This window comes from Monodelphis domestica, chromosome 3 (genome assembly GCF_027887165.1).
Source record: "Monodelphis domestica isolate mMonDom1 chromosome 3, mMonDom1.pri, whole genome shotgun sequence".
Lineage (NCBI taxonomy): Eukaryota > Metazoa > Chordata > Mammalia > Didelphimorphia > Didelphidae > Monodelphis > Monodelphis domestica.
This window is the reverse complement of record NC_077229.1, coordinates 34,486,751-34,507,324: the sequence shown is the minus strand read 5'-3', so window position 1 is coordinate 34,507,324 and position 20,574 is coordinate 34,486,751. Positions and strand designations below refer to the sequence as shown.

The 20,574-nt window shown below is 40.3% G+C and overlaps 1 protein-coding gene across 7 annotated transcripts in view; it reads right to left on the bottom strand.

The window, feature by feature from the left end:
* NOS1 (nitric oxide synthase 1) overlaps positions 1–20,574 on the bottom strand; it is a 269,988-nt gene that overhangs the window by 63,714 nt on the left and 185,700 nt on the right. For all 7 annotated transcript variants that reach the window (XM_056821665.1, XM_056821667.1, XM_007490314.3 and 4 more), the window contains 4 exons: positions 8,443–8,571; positions 4,352–4,497; positions 2,959–3,121; positions 792–883 (listed from right to left, as the gene is read on the bottom strand). In XM_056821665.1, the coding sequence (XP_056677643.1) occupies positions 792–883; positions 2,959–3,121; positions 4,352–4,497; positions 8,443–8,571 (530 nt within the window). The remainder of the gene's footprint in view (positions 1–791; positions 884–2,958; positions 3,122–4,351; positions 4,498–8,442; positions 8,572–20,574) is intronic.

The following is a 20,574-nucleotide window of genomic DNA, read 5'->3' as shown; positions in this document are numbered from 1 at the left end:
CTGGAAAAAGAAAGGACAAATCTCTCCAGTATCTGACAAGAAAATACTGCTGGCCTCAGTTTCCTTGTCTGTAAAATGAGCTGGCAAAAGAAATGACAAATCTCTCCAGTATCTGACAAGAAAATCCTGTTGGCCTCAGTTTCCTCATTTGTAAAATGAGCTGGAGATGGAGATGACATACCACTGCAGTATCTTTGCCAAGACAACCCCAAATGGGATCATAAAGAGTTGGGCACAGCTGAAAAATGACTGAACAACAAAAGATCCTGTTCAAGTACAGCTTGACGTTGTATGGAGGAGAGCAGTCCCTGGCAACCCCATCAGCCCTGTGATAATTCTACCCAGTATCCTGCCTTTGGAAAGATTCATCCAGCTTGATAAATAGACACAGCACACTCTAGTGCAACCATTTAGTCTAACCAAGGATCCTCTAATCAGATGCTTCTGTAATCACTTAGCATCTCTCAGGCAAGCCCCGATGATTTCATGCTGTTGGGAGATCTAAATAGAGAGACATTTAACTTTTTAGTAGCAACTGATGTTTCTATAATGCTTTGGGGTTTACAGAGCAGTTTCCTCCCAATAACCATGGGCATGATAGAAGACTAATATTATTCCCATTTTACAGATGAGGAAATTGAGATTCAGAAAGATGAAGCTAAGGTAACACAGGTCACAGGAGGCAGAGTGAAAACTCAGACAGAGATTTCTGGACTCTTAAGTTCCATTTTCTTTTCAATACATAACAAAACCTGTTATATTCTTCTAGCCCAGCATCCCATTGAGCTCACCTGAGGTTCCCTTTGTTCGTGGCGTACTTGACATGATTACAGATGTAGTTGAACATCCCATGGGCTGTGGTACAGTCTCGTGCATCAAACACCTGAAAGAAATACAGTGCAGGATGACTTTTTTTCTCCCTTCAATTCCTTGATCTGAGACCTGCCCTTTTATTTTATTTTCTGCCCTTTCCCCCTACTGATGATGCATAGGACCATAAGAACAGTGAAAAGGGATGAGGATTATTATTTATCTTATTGCTTAAATCTAACTTCATGGGACTAGAGATTATTCAGGGCGACATTCATGGTTCGAACAATCTCTAGTCCCATAAAGTTAGATTTAAGCAGTAAGATAAATAATAAGTGATAATCCACATGACTTTAAAGGTGAACTGGTCTGGAGAGAAGTGACTTGACCAATAAAACCAATGAAATGTATTTTGCAGGCATTTCAGAAGATCATGATTTAACACTGGAACAAGCCTTAGAGATCAATCTCTCTCCCTCCCCCCCTCTCCATCTCTCTTTGTCTTTGTCTCTGTCTCTCTGCCTCTCTCTCTCCCTCTCCCCTTCTCTTTCTTTCTCTCCCCACTCTCTCTGTTTTTCTCTCGTTCTCTCTCTCTTTCTCTGTCTTTGTAGCTGTCTTTCTAGGTCTCTCTCTCTCTCCCCACTCTTCCTTTCCTCTCCCCTCTTCTCTCTCTCTCTCTCTCTCTCTCTCTCTCTCTCTCTCTCTCTCTCTCTCTCTCTCTCTCTCTCTGTCTCTGTCTGTCTCTGTCTGTCTGTCTGTCTGTCTCTGTCTGTCTGTCTGTCTGTCTCTCTCTCTGTCTCTGTCTGTCTGTCTGTCTGTCTGTCTGTCTGTCTGTCTCTCTCTCCTGTTTCTCTCTTCTTTGTCTCTCTCGTCTTCCATCTTCTCTCCCTCTCCACTTTCTCTCTCTGTCTCTCTCTTCCCCTCTCTTCCTTTCCTCTCCCCTTTTGTCTCTCTCTTCTGTTTCTCTCTTCTTTCTCTCTCTCATTTTACATCTTTTCTCCCTCTCCACTTTGTCTGTCTCTGTCTCTCCCTTCCTCTCTTCCCTGACTCCTCTTTTTCTTTGCCTTCTCTCTTTTTTTTCTCTCTCCTATCTCTATCTCTTTTACCCTTAGTTTCTGTCTTAGTAACAATTCTAAGACTGAAGGGCCAGGGATAGGCAAACAGGGGTTAAGTGGCTTGTCCAGGGTCACACAACTAAGATATGTTTGAGGCTAGATTTGAGCCCAGGTCTTCTTGATTCCAGGCCTGGCACTTTATTAACTGTGCCACCTACCCTTCTTATTTTAAAGATATTTAGTATTGATTCTAAAACTAAAGGTAAGGGCCTAAAATGAGGAAACTGAGACTCAGAAAGATCAAATTACTTGCCTAATTTTTATTAATTATACTTTTATTATTATTAATTATTATAACCATAATGATGATAGTGATAACTAGCATTTATATGGAGCATTAACATTTGCAAGACACTTTATGAATATGATTTCATTTTATGCTTGCAACAACTTGGGGGGGGTGATATTATTATCCCCATTTTACAGATGAGATAACGGAGGCAGACAAGTCAAGTGACTTGCCCAGGATCACATAGTAAGTAGCTGAGGCAGAATTTGAACCTGAGACTTTTGGTCCACTTGTGTGGTCCACAGAGTGCTAAGCTGTACCACCCAGTATGCCTTTAGAAACTTATCAGTTAGTCATGTTAGTCCCCCTTTAACATTTTTGGGGGGTTTATCTCAGTACCTGGATGTAGTTTTGAATTCTAGCTTTGTTACTTACTAGCTATATGACCTTGGTTTCTGTGTCCTCAGTTTCCCCATTTGTAAAATGAGGTTGGTCTCATTGACCTCTAAGGTCAATCTCCATGCCTAAATTTATGGTCCTGGGCATACATTTCTTCCCATTATGTACTAGATAGCCTGGAGACATGTTGGAATACTTCATTAAGTTAGTCAGCCAGTGGAATGTCCCACAGCTCCTTCCTCCCATTTGGTCCCAGATCGGTGCTCCTTGATGGAGCAGACTGAAGAGAGAGACAGAGATGAAGGAGACACAGAGAGAAGAGACAGAGAAAAGAGAGAAAGAGAGGAGGAAGAGAGAGAGAAGATGGAAAAGAGAGACAGACAGACAGACAGACATGGCACTCACCTGTAGCTTGGACCACTGGATCCTGCCCACACAGCGAGAAGCATTTCTCCAGGCATGCTTGGCTCCATAGATCAGCTCGGTATCCTTCAGCTGATAGGTGCTGGTGGTTTCTATCTCCTTATTCACTTCTTCCAGTCTATCAGTGTGGGCTTTGGAGCCGAATCTGAATGGGGAAGGAGAGATGCGGGTTTGGGGGAAAGTCATCGATATGAAATATGAGGGGCTGGGTTCAAGTGTACTGCCCGGAGATGCACAGACTCCACATGTGGGTCTCAATTTAACTGGCTACAAAATCAGAGGCATGGAGGGTTTCCCATCGCTTAGCAACTGACCCTCCTCCATCCTAACCCAACTTACCTTTTCTCCACTACTTTGAAGGTCTGTAATTTTGCTGATTTTGTTGGAGAGGCAGTGGGTTTTGGAGGATAGACAGCTAGCCTCAGAGTTAGGAAGTCTTGGGTTCAAGTCCTGCCTCCAATATATACTGTTTCATCTTGGGCAACTGTCTTCTTATAGAACAAGTGCTCTGAGCCATAATGGTGGAGAAAGTTTCCACACCAGGAGTTCCCCATTCTAGTAAAATTTCAGCTAGTCCAAAATTTTTTCTTGCTGTAGGTACTACCTCCCCACTCCTACGGCAATCATCTCAATTCAGATCACAACTCCTTTATATTTTAGTCTTTGGGAACTGTGGTCATCAGAACACTTATTACTTGGAGATTAGAGAGGTTGTCAGGCTAGCACTCCCCAGTAAACAGAAGATAGTTCTCTAAACCTTCATTCAAGTATTTTGTGGCTTGGAAGGACTTGCTAGAGCTTCTGTCCCACCAGCATAGACTTCTAGAACCTGTACATTATGATGAGGCACTGAAGTAGGATGTTAAACAGGGAGAAAGTCTTTCCTTCCTTCCTTCCTTCCTTCCTTCCTTCCTTCCTTCCTTCCTTCCTTCCTTCCTTCCTTCCTCCCTCCCTCCCTCCCTCCCTCCCTCCCTCCCTCCCTTCCTTCCTTCCTTCCTTCCTTCCTTCCTTCCTTCCTTCCTTCCTTCCTTCCTTCCTTCCTTCCTTCCTTCCTTCCTTCCTTCCTTCCTTCCTTCTTCCCTCCTTCCTTCTTTCTTCCCTCCTTCCTTCCTCCTTCCTTCTCTTCTCTCTCTCTCTCTCTCTCTCTCTCTCTCTCTCTCTCTCTCTCTTTCTTTCTTTCTTTTTCTGTCTGTCTCTGTCTCTGTCTCCCTCTCTCTTTCCCTCCCATTTATTAAAAGGAGAGCTTTGTGCCAAGGGAGACAACTTGGGCATGCCAGCCCCCTCCCCTTATAGAGCTTGCCATAGAGCCAGGGGAGAAGATGACAACACAGAACTGTGTGTTAAGCACCCTAGATAACATGTAGCTTCTACTTACCTCTTTATAGATGAGTAGTATTGATCAATGAACTCTTTGGCCAAGGGAAAGAGCTGCTCTTTAGTCCGGACATCCTCAGGCTTCCGTATGTGTTGGGAGGGGAACATGATGGAACCCATGCAGATCTGCCCAGTGCAAGCTGTGTTCTAGAGGGAAACGAGGGAAGCAGAGTGATGACTAGGCCAATGAAATACAGACTTTAAGGGTTATTTTGTGAGTTGTCTCCCCCATTAGAACATAAGCTCCTTGTGGGAAAGATTGCTCCCCCCTATCTCCAGTGATTATTCCTGTGTTTGGCACAAAATAAATATTTAATTAGAACTTGAGATCTCCTTGCCTACCTATAGTCAAACTGGGGTACTGATGGCCACAGAGGCATCTGCTTGGCTCCTTGTAGATAAGCCAAATTTTAGTGGCACTAGCCAACCTTAAAATCTTGTCACAGATGAAGTGGCATAGTGGGAAAAGCAAACAAAAACAAACCCTAAAGGAACCTCCTTCTTGGAGTCAATGGCCTTGGTTCAAATTCTGATTCTGATATTTACTCATTTAACATTTACTTTCAGCAAGTCACTTATGTTCTCAGAACCTCAGTTTCCCCATTTGCATGACAAAAATAACAACTATACAACTTGCCTCACAGGAAAAAATGCTTTGCAATCTGCAATATGCTACAGAAACATGAATTGTTACCATTAGGATCATAAGAGCATAGATTTAGGGACCAAGAAGCACTCTGGGGCCATCTATTCCAATCGCATCATTTTACAAATTATTTTACAAGGGCAAGTGAGTCCCTGAGAGGGTAAGACTTGTCCCAGGACATGTAGGGAGTAACCTGATTAGCCTGGATGTGAACTTAAATCTCCAAAGTGAATGTCCTTTTCATTCCATCATGGCCATCTCATAGAGACAAGGCTCTGTGTAGAGAGCTATATCTTCCAGGAATATGGAGGAATATTGGACCCAGACTGTATCTGGTCTGGCAGGACCATGTGGAAGCTAAAGCCCACTGAGAAGAAATGATTTGCTCAGTAGCACACAGCTAGTTAGTGGCAAAGCCTGTGGGAGAATTTATCTGCCCTCGCTATGGTGTCCTGGGCTTTCTCTGCTATGCTGCATTGATGCTTCCAGTTGGTGGCACCATATTTGAGAGATAACACCGATAAGCTGGAATCTTCTAGTTTATGCCATAGAAAAATGAGAGGAAAGAGCCCTGGTCCTGCCATATACTATCCTGTGACTGTGGGCAAGTCAGACACCTCTCTGGCTCTTTGGTTCTTCCTCTATAAAATGTGGAGGTTCAACTTTAAGGTCCTTGTTAGATCTCGATTTATGGATCCGAGCTGGGGATAGTTAGTCCGGCAGAGGAAGATTTAATGGGGACCCAAGAAGCATCCTTGAACATCTGAATGTCTGCCCTGTGGAAGAGGGATTAGACTTGCTATGCCCAGTGGGCAGAACCAGGAAGCGGGGGGAGAGATGCGGAAGGACATCAATTCTGGCTTGACCCCAGAACAACTTCCTACTCATTGGAGCTGTCCAGCGTTGGAACGGACCTTCTCTTAACTGTTGGGATAGAATTGGAATGGGAGACCCAGTTTTCCTTTGACTGAAACTTCTCCCCCAAAGGCTGGGTGACCACTGACTGAGGATAGACTTTGAGGAATGTTCTGGTCTAGATTTCCTCTCTGGTGCCTTTCCTGCTTGCTCTAAGAGCATGATTTTATGAAAAAGATTTCCCCCCTAGGGAAGGGAATGAATTCTCTCAGGGCATTGCTAAGTGGTATCTCAGGGCTCTACTATACCTCATTTAGTTTAGCTGGAGGGCCAGGCAGGGAGGCTCTTGCTTTCTGAGAATCACTTGCTCAATTACTGTGTCAATGGGCTACACCCACGTTTATGGAACATTTCATGTCAGAACTGCAAAGTAGGGGGAGATGAATTCTCATATAGGTTCTGCCACTAACTATCCATGTGCTCCTAGCAAATAGTTTCCCCTCTGTGGGCCTCAGTTTCCACTTTTGTAAAATGAAGACATCAAGCCACATTATCTGTTTGGTCTTACCTGACTCAAATATGCTATGATTTTCTCCATGCACTCAGCAGCATATTTCCTAAATGCAGGACTCAGAACTGAACACTGGTCTAGATGTAGTCTGAGTAGGTCAGAGGAGAGTGGACCATCTCCTACTTCATCTATGACATTTGTTGTTGAGTCATTTCAGATGCCCCTGACTCTTTGTGACTCCATTTGGGGTTTTCTTGGCAGAGACTCTAGAGGAGTTTGCCATTTCCTTCTCCAGCTCATTTTATAAATGAGGAAACTGAGGCCATCAGGGTGAAGTGACTTGCCCAGGGTCACACAGCTAAGATACTGGAGTGGTTGGCCATTTCCTTCTCCAGCTAATTTTATAAATGAGAAAACTGAGGCTATCGGGGTGAAGTGACTTGGCCAGGGTTACACAGCTAAGATACTGGAGTGGTTGGCCATTTCCTTCTCCAGTTCATTTTACAGATGAGGAAACTGAGGCCAACAGGGTGAAGTGACTTGCCCAGGGTCACACAGCTAAGATACTGGAGTGGTTTGCCATTTCCTTCTCCAGCTAATTTTATAAATGAGAAAACTGAGGCTCTCAGGGTAAAGTGACTTGGCCAGGGTCACACAGCTAAGATACTGGAGTGGTTGGCCATTTCCTTCTCCAGCTCATTTTACAGATGTGGAAACTGAGACACACAGGATTAAGTGACTTTCCTGACTCACATAGCTAGGAAATATCTGATGCTGGATTTGAACTCAGGTCGTCCTGACTTGGGACCATAGTGCTATTCTTAATGAGCTCTGGTGGTTCTCTAATACCTCCAATCAAATATAACCTCATCTGTGTGGCATTTTAAACTTTTGATAATGGGGTTTTTCCCTACGTGTCTGGTTTTCTTAAATATATTCTCCTCCAATCACTCTGTGATCCAGCCACACTCAGCTACTTGTACCCAACACCCGGCATCTCATCTTCCATGGATATACCTTTGCATGAGCTGAGCCTCCTGCCTGGAATGTCTTCCATCTTTATCTCAGACTCTTAGAATCTTCCTGAAAAATTCAGCTCAAATACATTTTTGAACATGGAGTCTCTCTTCCCATTCCAGCTGCCAGTTCCTCTCCTCCCCCAATCACTGTATCCTTACCTTTTAATAAAATCCCATATTGGGGGTATCTAGGTGGCTCAGTGGATTGAGAGTCATGTCTAGCTAGACAAGGGAAGTCCTGGGTTCAAATCTCATACACTTTCTAGCTGTGTGACCCCAGGCAAGTCACTAACCTCCTTTATCTACACCTTACTGCTCTTCTGCCTTAGAACCAATAAGCAGTATTGATTTTAAGGCAGAAGATATGTTTTTTTAAAAAAAGATTGCATATTAGGGAGGTAGAAGGCACTGTGTTTAGAGTGCTAGACCTGGAGTCAGGGAGACCAGAGTTCAAATCTTGTCTCAGACAATAACTAGCTGTGTGACCCTCAATAAGTCACTCAACTTCTGTAATTCCTTAATTTGTAAAATGGGAATTTTCCTCATCTCAATTTTCTCATCTATAAAATGGGAATTTTTTTCTTATCTCAATTTCCTCAATTATCTTAATTTCCTCATCTGTGAAATGGGAATCACAGTAGTATCTACCTCTTAGAGTTGTGAGGATAAAATAAGATAATATTTTTAAAGTATTTTGCACATAAAATCCACGAAAAGGATTGAGTGAAAGGTGGAAGAGGCTGGACTTTATAGGCAAGAGGGAATCTTTGAAGATTTGTAATTAGAACTATCTCACTGTGAAGATAAGAAATAACATTTGTAAAAAGTTGGTCCAACAATTAAGGCACTGTATACATTTGAGCTATGGTGCTGATGGTGCTGATGGTGCTGATGGTGCTGATAGAGGAAGGTTAGTCTAACAGGAAAGATGTAGGGAAATCAGCTCGGAGGCAGATTTTAAAATAGCCCCAGTATTGGGCTGAAGTAGGCAAATGGTAGCACAATTGGAAAGGAAGTTAACAAGGGGAGGAGACCCCTAGGCAGAGATCTCACAGACTTACCAAGGTGCTCTTGAGGTGGAGTGTGTCATTGAGGACCACATCTGTTTCCCAGTTCTTGACTTTGAGAAATCGAGGACATTTGGTAGGGCTGCCATTCTTGGTTGGTGACTGTCTTCCCGAGGTTGGGGGCTGGAAGAAAGAAAAAAGATGGAGCATGAGAGAATGGGATCCAGGGGCAATTCATAGAAATTATTATTTTTTCTGGAATAATAATGTGATACAATGGAAAGAACACTTGCCCTGGAGTCAAGAGATCTGGGATTATATCTTAACTTTGTGTGACCTTGCATAAGTCACTTAACTTGCTTGGACCTCAATTTCCCCAACTGGAAAATGAAGGTATTGAACTCAATAGGCTTTGCAACTCCTTTCAGCTTCAGACCTGTGATTCTATGAAATTGCACAAGATCCTTAATTTTTCTGGGCTTTAGTTTCTGATTATGTAAAATGAAGGGTTGGGACTAGATGACTTCTGAGGTCTCTCCTAACTCTCATTCTATGGCAGTATTTCCTCATAGAGAGAACATTGGATTTCAGTACTTGGGTTCAAATTCTGACTCTGTAACTTAACATCTGTTCTACCATGGGCAAATCATTTCATTCTCTGGGTCTCAGTTTCCTTCTTTGTAAAATTGGACTAGATTAGAAGTTCTTCCCTTTAAAAAAAAAGGTCCTTACTTTCTGTCTTAGAATCAATATTATGTATTTTTTTTGAAAAATGTATTAAGTTAATTAATTTAGAATATTTTCCCATGGTTACATAATTCACGTTCTTTCCCTCCCCTCCTCAAACCCCTCTCCCATAGCCAATGGGCAATTCCACTGGGTTCAATACTGTGTATTGGTTCCAAGGCAGAAGAGTGGTAAGGGATAGGCAATGGGGGTTAAGTGACTTGTTCAGAGTCACCCAGCTAGGAAGTGTCTGAGGCCAGATTTGAACCCAGGACCTCCCATTTCTAGGGCTGGCTCTCAATCCCCTGAGCCACCCAGCTGCCTCTACTTCCCTTTTTTGTGTGTCATGTGGTCCTTAGACCTGGTGTCTAGCTTTCAGAATTATATTTTACAGTTCATAAAACAAAATCTCAAAGGAAAAAATCATTGAAATAAAGTATTAAAATATGTTAAAGAGCAAGCTATCAAAAATATTTTTAAAGACTCAAGTCTGTGGACCCTGGGTTAAGAATCGCTGCACTATGTCATCTTTATGACTTCATCCACTTTGAGATCATGATGTGCCAAGCCCATAAAGATCAGATAAACCCATATTCCAAAATACCAACCAGGAGAGTTTTGACTCTTATTTGGCCATGGAAGTCTCAGTGAAAACAAGAACCTTTACTATCTTGGAAATAAGATGATCTCTGAGTATTCTGTTCATAGCTCTCTCATAGCATTTATAATTTGCCTTGTATGATAATTATTTGCATCTAAGACTTCATTTCTCCTATCACACTCTAGAGCCCATGAGAGCAGGAGCCATGTCTCATTAAAGTCTTTAAACCATCATGCCTTATTCCTACTGGGTTCTTGATTAAACATTTGCCTAATTGAATGTGATTGGGGTTAAACTGGTAGAGTACAATTTGGGGAAAGTCCCTGTCAGCTCTAAATATATGATCCTAAAACTCGAAGTATATGATCCTGCCACTTGGCTCCATTGCCTAGCACTGGTCATGTCCAACAGGCACATCCTTCACTTCTTTGAGGTCCCTTTGGAAAACGATGGCGTTGGATTCATTGATGCTTAGGGTCCAGATCAGCTCTACATCCATGATCCTTTTCCACTTGGACAGAAGCTTCCTCCATTACTTTTTACCCCAGCACCTTGCTTCCTGCCCCCTCAGTAAACTTTATTTATATATAATGACATTTATTATTATTTATATTATTATACATTATTTTACATGCATATAATATATGGCAATATATTACTATATATTATTTCACATGCACATAATATATGATAATATATCATCACACATTATTTTACATGCATATAATATATGACAATATATTATTACACATTATTTCACATGCATATAATATACAATATATTATACATTATTTTATATGCACACAATATATAGTAATATATTATACATTATTTTATATGCAAATAATATATAGTAATATATTATATATCATTTTATATGCATATAACATATAGCAATATATTTTATATTATTTTACATGCATATAATATATGGCAATATATTATTATATATTATTTCACATACATATAACACATGACAATATATTATTATGCATTCTTTTATATGCACATAATATATGGCAATATATTATTATATATTATTTCACATACATATAACACATGACAATATATTATTATGCATTCTTTTATATGCACATAATATATGACAATATATTATTATATATTATTTCACATGCATATATGACAGTATATTATTATACATTATTTCACATGCATATAATATACAATGTATTATACATTATTTTATATGCACATAATATAGTAATATATTATACATCATTTTATATGCATATAACATACAGCAATATGTTTTATATTATTTTACATGCATGTAATATATATTAATATATTATTTATATATAACAACATTTATAAATAATAACAGTACAATGTCTGTCCTTAGCCTTCAAAATAGGAGCATTTCATATTTATAATAGATACACAATAATATATTAAAATAATAAAATCATTTAGTAATGATGGGATTTAATTATTTCCTCTATAAATGAAGAAGGTTGGACTGGATGGCCACTAAGATCCCTTCAACTTCTCAATCTAGTATCCTATGGTCAATTCCACAAATATTTGGGAAATAAGAAGTTCTGGGTGCTGTGGGTACAAAAGTGAAACAACAACACGGTCCCTACACTCAAGGGCTTAGAGTCTAGTGTGGTTGGGGAAGGGCTGAGTTCACATACACACCAAAAGCTCCCGTGGAAGTTAGTGATTGAAGAGGGCTAGATCATGCCAAATGAACCCCCTTCCCCTTTCGAACAGGATTATTGAACTAGCAAATAAAAACATCTGGGGATAGAGTTTGTCTAAGTTTCAGGAAAGTTTTTGATAAAATATCTCATGCAATTTTTGCGGAGAACATGGAGAGATGTGGAGGAGAGGGTAATACAACAAGACAGATTTGGAAATAGTTGAGGAGGGCAGGCTCATGGCTAGCTCAGGGAAAATCAGGGAAGACCTCATAGAAGAGGGGGGCTCCTGAGCTGGGATCTCAGAACAAAAAGCATGAGGTCAAGAGGCAGAGATGAAGTTGTTGTTGCTGCTGGTACTGGTAGTGATTTCTCTTCTAGATATGGATCAAGCAAAAGGAATTCTTATTTGATGAGAGTATCTGAAGGGGAGGAAAGTTATTTTTTAAGTCTGGAACATATTGCATAGTAGAGTCTTGAATGAATGGCTAAAAAAAGCATTTCATAAGCACATGCCAGGCATCATGCTCAGCACTGAGAACACAATTATTAAAAGCAAAACAACCCCTACTTTTAAAGACATCACATTCCAATAGAGGGAGGCAAGACATTTAACCTGAATGCCAAAGCTAAAGGGTTAGTGCTTTTTTCAGTAGACAATGGGGAGCCCTTGAAGGCTGTTGAGAAAGGGAATGGCAGGATCACCGGCCTCTATGAATGGTGACTGTTTTCTGAGTTTAGTCTCAGGGTGCCAAGCAAGTTATGTGCTACTTGCCTGCCTTGGCCTGAATGTTTTTCTTAGCCAGAAGTCAAGTTTCTGGGGGATTCTTCTGAAATAGCAGATTATCGGATCTCTGGGTTGCTTATTATAAGTCAGAAGCCACATATTCAGACTGATAACTGGGTAAGAGGCCAACGTGAACAAGTTAAAACAGAATATATATTTATATATATATTTAAAAACCCTTACCTTCCGTCTTGGAGTCAATACTGTGTATTGGCTCCAAGGCAGAAGAGTGGTAAGGGCTAGGCAATGGGGGTCAAGTGACTTGCCCAGGGTCACACAGCTAGGAAGTGTCTGAGGCCACATTTGAACCTAGAACCTTCCATCTCTAGGCCTGGCTCTCAATCCACTGAGCCACCCAGCTGCCCCCAACACAGAATATTTTTTAAAGCAATGGAGCTCATTCTTTTTTTTTTTCAGAAGCAAAACAGAAGGCCACCAATAGGGGAATTATACATGAATGAAATAGAACATTGTAGCACTACACAAGATGAAGATGAAGAATTCAGAGAAGCATGTAAAGATTTAGCTACACTGATGCAAAGTGAAGTAGACAAGGCCAGGAAAGATATATATGTATATATATATATTTTTTTTTTAATTCACACACACACACAATATGTGTGTGTGAAAAATCCTGAAATTCAATTTTGAGTAAACATAATGATCAAGATGGACTATGAAGAAGGCGTGAGAAAATGCACCTTTTCCCATTCTTTGAAGAAGTAAAAGACTAAAGGCATGGAACACTGCATATGTATGGGTTAGTTTTGAGAAATTATTTTTCCTCCCCTCTTTTAAAAATAGAGCATTATGGGGCAGCTGAGTGGCTCAGTGGATTGAGAGCCAGACCTAGAAATGGGAGGTCCTAGGTTCAAATTTGGCCTCAGACACGTCCCAGCTGTGTGACCCTGAACAAGTCACTTAACCCCCATTGCCTAACCCTTACCACTCTTCTGCCTTGGAACCAATACAGAGTATTGATTCCAAGATGGAAGGTAAGGGTTTTTTTTTTAAACAGAGCATTAGGTTGAATCTAAGATGAAATTCAATAGGGAATAATGTAAAGTCTTTCTCTTACAACTTCATAAATACTAAAATATGGGAGGCATGTTTATACAACAATTCTTCTGAAAAAGATCTAGGGGTTTCAGTGGACTGAAAGCTCAGTGCACCAACTATATTATATGGTAATCAAAAGAGCTAATGTTATTTTGGTGCTACATTGAATTTCTATAGGGAGATTCTGAACTCAATCCTTATCAAAACTCATCTGGAGGACCAGGTTCCAATGTGAATACCATAGTTTTTTTAAACCCTTACCTTCTATCTTAGAATCAATACTAAGTATTGGCTCCAAGGCAGAAGAGTGGTAAAGGCTAGGCAATGGGGGTCAAGTGACTTGCCCAGGGTCACATAGCTAGGAAGAGTCTGAAGTCAGATTTGAATCCAGGACCTCCCATCTCCATCTCCAAACCTGGATATCTTCCAGTGAGTCACCCAGCTGCCTGCCTGAGTCCCACAGTTTAAGAAAGGCACTGATAAGTGGGAGAATATACAGAGAAAATGAATAAGGATGCGGAGAGCCCTTGAATTCATGTCATATGAAAATTGGTTGAAGAAACCAAGGATGTTTAATCTAGAGAAGGGGAGACTCTGAAGGAATACAAGAATGGTTTTTAAGTGAAGGGTTGTCATGTACAGGAAGGATTAAATTTGCTCTGGCCTCAGAGATTGGAAGTTGAAAAGAGGGAGATTTAGGTTTGATGTCAAGAACATAATAATGAAAGAAATACCATAGAGGAATGGGCTGCCTCAAAGAACGATGACATTTAAGGTCTTTAGGAAGAGGCTGGATAACTCCTTGTTGGACATGTTAGAGTGGGTAGTTTTTTCATTCTCAGGTTAGACTAGAGGGCCACTGAAGTTCCTTCCAGCTCTCAGATTCCATCTATAATTCTGTCACTTAATCCTAGATTTCTGTATTTTGAGGAAGGCTGTCTATCCTTTATGAGGTCATATTTGTAAACATGCTTAGCACAATGCATAGCACACAATAGTGCTACTTGCCTTGGCTTTTCTTCCCTTTTCATTTCTTATTAAATAAAAAACGTAGAATCAGAGAATTTCAGAACTAGAAGAGACCACAGAGACCAACCACCTAATCCAGCTCATGGTTAAGAGAACATTTACCAACTCAGAATCTGTTTGAGGATTAGAGGATTAGATATAGAACCAGAAGACAGCTTTTTATATATGTGTGTGCATAAGTACACACACATTTATGTATACACACATGTATGTATACATGTACACAAACATACATACATACATATAAAGACAGGTAGATAGATCAATAGATGGCTGGATGGATAGACAGATAAATAGGTGGATGGATAGGTTAATGGATAGGTGGATGAATGGATAAATGAATGGATGGATGGATGGATGAATAGATAGACAGTAGACAGATAGATGGATGGATGGATGAAGAAATGGACAGACAGACAGAGATAGATAGATGGATAGATATATAGACAGATAGATAGAAAAGATAGTCTCAGTCCCATTAGAATATAAACTCCTTGAGGACAGAGTTTGTTTTTGATTTTACTCTACATCCCTAGCACTTAGCAGTATCTGTTATATAATATTTAATAAATTTTTATTGATTGATCAAGTGAAAGGGATATCAGAAATCATCTAGTCCACCCCTCTCATTTTATAAACCAGGAAATGGAAGCCCAGAAAGATGGAGAGTCTTGTTTAAGTGCACTCAGTTAACAAAATGGCAGAACAGGGGTTGGATCAATGTTTTCTGACTATGAAACTCAATGATCTTGTCCAGTGTGGCTCTAGGGTCTACTACCAAAAAGGAGGATGTAGTTCAGGGGAGCTATCCCTTCTTCTCCGGGGTACTTGTCTGCAGAGAAGACAGGCAGCTATGGGTGGGTGAGCATGGCAGGAGGTACTTGTGTCGGGTGGGGCTCCGTGGGTGGGCATCAGGGAACCATCGTTTGCCATGAGCAAAAGGGGTGGGCACCTTTCCAACTAGAGAGATAGCAGGCTTAATAAAAGAGGCCATCTGTTGAAGTTCCAGATGTGTATGAGGTTATCATTAAAGAGGCGAGTAATTGGCGACCAGAGGGAGAATAGTTTCCACCCATCAGCCCTCAGTCTCATGGGGTTGCACACTCGAAACTAGACATTAACGGGGCCTCTGGCAGGGCTGTTGTACTTAGGGCTTTGATGTTTTAATTAGGCAGCAGTGATATTAGGTGACTCAGGAGTGGGACAAATGGAGAGATTAATATAGCAGTCAGGGGCCCGCATGGGCGCCATGCAAATCACTTGACAAGGGGGGCCTACCAGAGGTGCCTTTGGAAGAGGGCAGATTAGGGACACTTGTGAAGATATTATGAGAGGATCAGACTGGAGTAGGCCAGGTGCCCCAACTGACTGAATCTTTCTGGATTTCCATCCAAAATAGAAACAATTGAAGCCTTTCAGGTAGACTGTGGCATTGTTTCTGGGGCTCAATAGGAAGCTGTCAATGGTTGAGTGGATGGGATCTCTCCAAGCCATGTGTCTGATTTTGAAAATCAGGCATGAAACCCTGGGGAGATTTAAAAAGTCCATTCTGATCAAATCCAGATGGCATTTATTATAGGCCTACTATGTGCTAAATATTGTGTCAGGTTCAGGAAGACAAAGGCAAAAATATAAATGGCTTGAATCTGATAGATCTGGCAGAGTCCCTGTGAAAAACAGTATTATAATTTCGAGATGATGTGAAGGAGATGTTTATGAGATATTTTGCAGAATGTAAAATGTGTTATCTGTTCATTCGTCATTAACCTATCCATTTAATCATCCATCCAACTGTTTTCTACATTTTCTATCCATCCATCCATCCATCCATCCATCTATCTATCTATCTATCTATCTATCTATCTATCTATCTATCTATCTATCCATCCATTTATCTATCTATCTATCTATCTATCTATCTATCTATCTATCTATCTATCTATCTATCTATCTATCTACCTATCTATCTATCTAGTTCCCCAATATAACATTCAATCTCCAATCTCTGTACCTCTACTCTTGCTGTTCCCTATTCCTGGAATGCACTATCCTCCCTTTTGTCTCTTAGAATCCCTAGTTTCCTTTAAAGTTCATCTTTCATCTTTCTGTCCTAGCAGCTAGTTGTCCTCATTCCACAGGACATAGATAGAGAACTGACTTTGGAAGTAGGACAATTTGAATTTAAGTCCTATATCTAACATATTCTGACTGTATAGCTATAGGCAAGTCATTAACTTCTTAATGTTCTAGATAACTCTCTAAGACTATGAATTATGGAGAACATGATGATATATATCGGTAGAGGGAATTTCCACCTTAGGAATTCCCTTATACCAATGGAATTATATCATAGGTCCAATCCTTATCCTCATATTGTTTTTTATATCCTCAGATGTGTATGTGTTGCTGTCTTCCAATAGAATGTAAGTTCTCTTAGGTCAAGGGTGTTTTTGTTTAGGTTTTCCTACCCTAGTTTTCAGTGCTTGACACAAAGTAGGAACCTTACAAAGGTTTGTTTGTAAGTAGATAGACAAAGAGATAGATAGATAGATAGATAGATAGATAGATAGATAGATGGATGAATGAAGGAATGGATAGATGGATTAATGGATGGATAGATAGATAGATGGATGGATGGATGAAGGAATGGATAGATAGATCATAGATATTGTAAAGATATAGTTAGATAGGCACACAGATCAGTAGATGGATATAGGTAAATAGATGGGCTGACAGATAATAGATTAGATAAATAGATAAATGGATGGATAGATGGATGGGTGGATAGATAGAAAGACAACCTCTTTGTTATTGTTCAGGTATTTTTCAGTCCTGTTCAACTCTCCATGACCCCATTTAGAGTTTTCTTGCCACTTCCTTTCCTATCTCATTTTTACAGAGGAGAAAACGGAGGCAAACAGGTTATGTGACTTGCCCAAGGTCACACAGCTAGTAAGTGTCTGAAGCTGGATTGGAGTTCAGGAAGGTGGAAGTCATCCTGATTCCAGGTCAGGCACTCTATTCACTGTGCCACCTACCTGCCCAATAAAGAAGGCCACCTTTCTAATTCCAGTAGGGCTCAAACCCAGGACCTTTTACATGTAAAGCAGATGTGACAACCACTACACTATAGAACCTGATATACTATAATTTTCAATGAACATTTTTGTAATTATCAATTTTAGTGCCAAATTAATAGGTTTCACAGATTCACAGAAACTCAGAAGTCATTGAATACAGCCAATGTCTGATCAGGAAACTTCTACAAAATTTCCTGAAAATGGTCATTCAGCCTTACTTTTAACTCCACTATTGAGAGGGAATACACTTTCTCTTGAAGCTGCCTACTCTGTCCTGGGACAACTCTAATGATTAGGAAATTCCTCTTTACACCAAGTCTATATTTACCTTTCTTCCACTTCAAACCATTAGTCTCATTCCTGTCCTCTGTGGACAAAAAGACCAAGTCTCACCCTTCTTCCAGACAGACCTTCAAGTAGCTTTAGGATATTTATAATAGATTTTAAGAGCTTAAAGGCCCAGCCCTCCAGAGATCACTTATTCTGCTCCATTGTAAGAATTCTTTCCCATCCAACCTCAGGCTGAAGATTTTCAGTAATGGGAAAGACACTCCTTTCCAAGGTAGCCCATGCCACTTCTGGATTGGTCTCCTTGTTAAGAGGTTTAGCCTGATGGAGCCCACATATGCTACTTTATGGCTTCCATCCATTGATCCTGGTTTTCCCCTTGGGAACAAAGTGGAACAAATCTGATAGCTCTTCCAGTCTTTTCAAATACTGGAAGCCAGTGAATATCCCCTTTTCTAAGTCATTTCTTCTTCCGTCGAAACATCCCTGACTCTTTCATATTCTTTCTAATGTGATTCACTCTTTTAAAAAATCCCTGGGGAACTTGAAATAGGATATTCCCTTTCCCCCTCACCCATACAGTTATGCACAACCATATCCTGATGGATCTGTGCCCTCATCAATTCTGGAGTATCGCCAACAGTTTGCAACCTCCTCCTGCCTGCCCATCCTGTGTGACTCTCATGCATGTTCTTCCTCCCCCTTCCCCCATCAATCTTTCCCAGAAGGTATACCACACACACACAGAAGATCATTTAGGGGTTGCTTAGGAGTCTTGGTAACCAGCAGCTAATTTGGAAACAAGGAAACAAAGAGGAATACAGAGATGGCGTATTCCCAACTTGCTGACCTAGTTATTCTGACAGTATAGATGCCATAGGATGTGGCTACTAGGTCAAAAGATTTCAAGCTGGCAGGAACCGAGGCTTACTCTCTCATTTTATATATGAGGAAGTTGAGGTCCAGATAAGAGGAGCAACATGCCCAAAGTGACCCAGTTAGCAAAAAGCAGAACTGGGCTGGATAGGAACCTTGGTCTTCTGATTCAAGAGCTTCTGATTATTCCAAAGCACCATTTTGACTGATTAGGAACACTCAGGTTGATCTGGGAAGAAACATTTGGAACACCTTAAATCCAGGTTAGGACAGATAAGAGGTGCAGTAGGAAGACCTGAATTCCAATATAGCTTTAGACAGTAGCTGTATGACCCTGGGTAAGTCACTTATCCATTTGCCTCAGTTTCCTCATCTATAAAATGAGTTGGAACAGGAAAGGGCAAATCATTCTAGTAGCTTTGCCAAGAAAGCCCTAAATGGGGTCACAAAGAGTCGGACATGACTGAAATGGCTGAATAACAACAAAATCCAGGTTCCACTGTGGCTGGCTGGGATCAGCCTGCATTGAATTAAAATGCTATTTAAATAAATAGTGAGGAAAATACATGGAAGTGGCAGGAGGGTTGAACCAAACACTAGTTGGCATAAACACAACTTCCTGACTACACCCTGGCTCTGATCTGTTAGTATAAACGTGGTTCATAAGCTAAATGTGGCGCCAAAGGTCACTGTCAGGAGAAATGAAATGTCACCAAAGGTTTGGAATGTGCTTTAGCCAATGCTATTAGAAAAGGGAGAGGCCAGTGTGGGTCCATTTCTGGAAGACCATGGTCATGACTCTCAGCATTGATGAACACTGACTGTCCAACTGAACCCTGAAAACTTCCCAAACAGTACTGGGGAATCTGATAAATTACATGACCTCTAAGGTCTTTTCTAGCTCAAAAATGGTGTCTCTCTGAAATCACTGGACTTTCCTATGCCTCATCTATAAATCAGGGGGTTAGATTAAATGGCTTCTGAGTCTCTATTCAGTTTGAGTCTATAATAAGGATCCTATTATTTAATATGGGTTGGATTATATTACTACTGAGCTTCCTTCAAGCCCTTGAATTATATGATTCTGTGAAATCTATGAATCCTTGAATTCAATCCATCACTCTCTGCCTCAGTTTCTCCCTCTATAAAATGAAGGGGTTGGATGATGTATTATTATCCTATAATACAAAGTTTAAATTCTTTTTGAGAGTAATTTTAGGATAAGAAACTTAATTCCTCCCCAAATTCAGAAAACGAACTATTTGGAGAAGGTGCCATGAAGATGCCTGCAGAAACCACATGCTGTACCAGAAGATCCAGAGTGAATTTTGGGATGTGATGAATTGAACTGTGGGGTGTTAAATGCATTTGTTTTGAATGTATACTCTTATGCCAAAGAGGACTGTCCCCTAATTGTTTTTTTTTGTCAAATGTAGCAATCATTGGTTTTGTTCTTCTTTTATCCCCAAATTATTGTAATTTCTCTATAGAAACTGCAACATTGTATATACCTTTAGTTGAAAATCTTTAGAGTTTTAAGTTGGTTATGTTTTAAATGATACCTTGGTGAGACTGGTCTCCTAAAGGACCATAGGGGGGGAATGTGTAATTAGAAATCTTGAACCCATGGACTTCATCTCCCAGAATTCTTTCCCCTTCATCCACATAGTGTCCTTATGCATTGTACATAAAAGTTTTCTGTAGCCCTGCCTTTGGGCTCTTCTTCCCATGTTCTCCTCCTCTCTCCCCCCTATCTCTACTCATGGTTTTAATTTCCTTTACTTCAAATTTATTATTAATAAATTCTTATAATATATATTCCTTGGAGTATTAGATATAATTTTTAATCTTACAATGAGATGACCTCAGCACCCTCTGGCTCCAATATTGAGACTTTCCATAGGTTGTCAAGTTAGAACTCCCCCACTCATCAGCCATGAATTAATACAAAGAATATAACCAACACCTTTGAAACCCACCACAACAAGAGGGTTATAACACTTCATGGGGAACTCCTGCTTACACAGGCCTCAAAATTCCTTTTTCTCTTAGTGATTAACAATGATGACCATATTT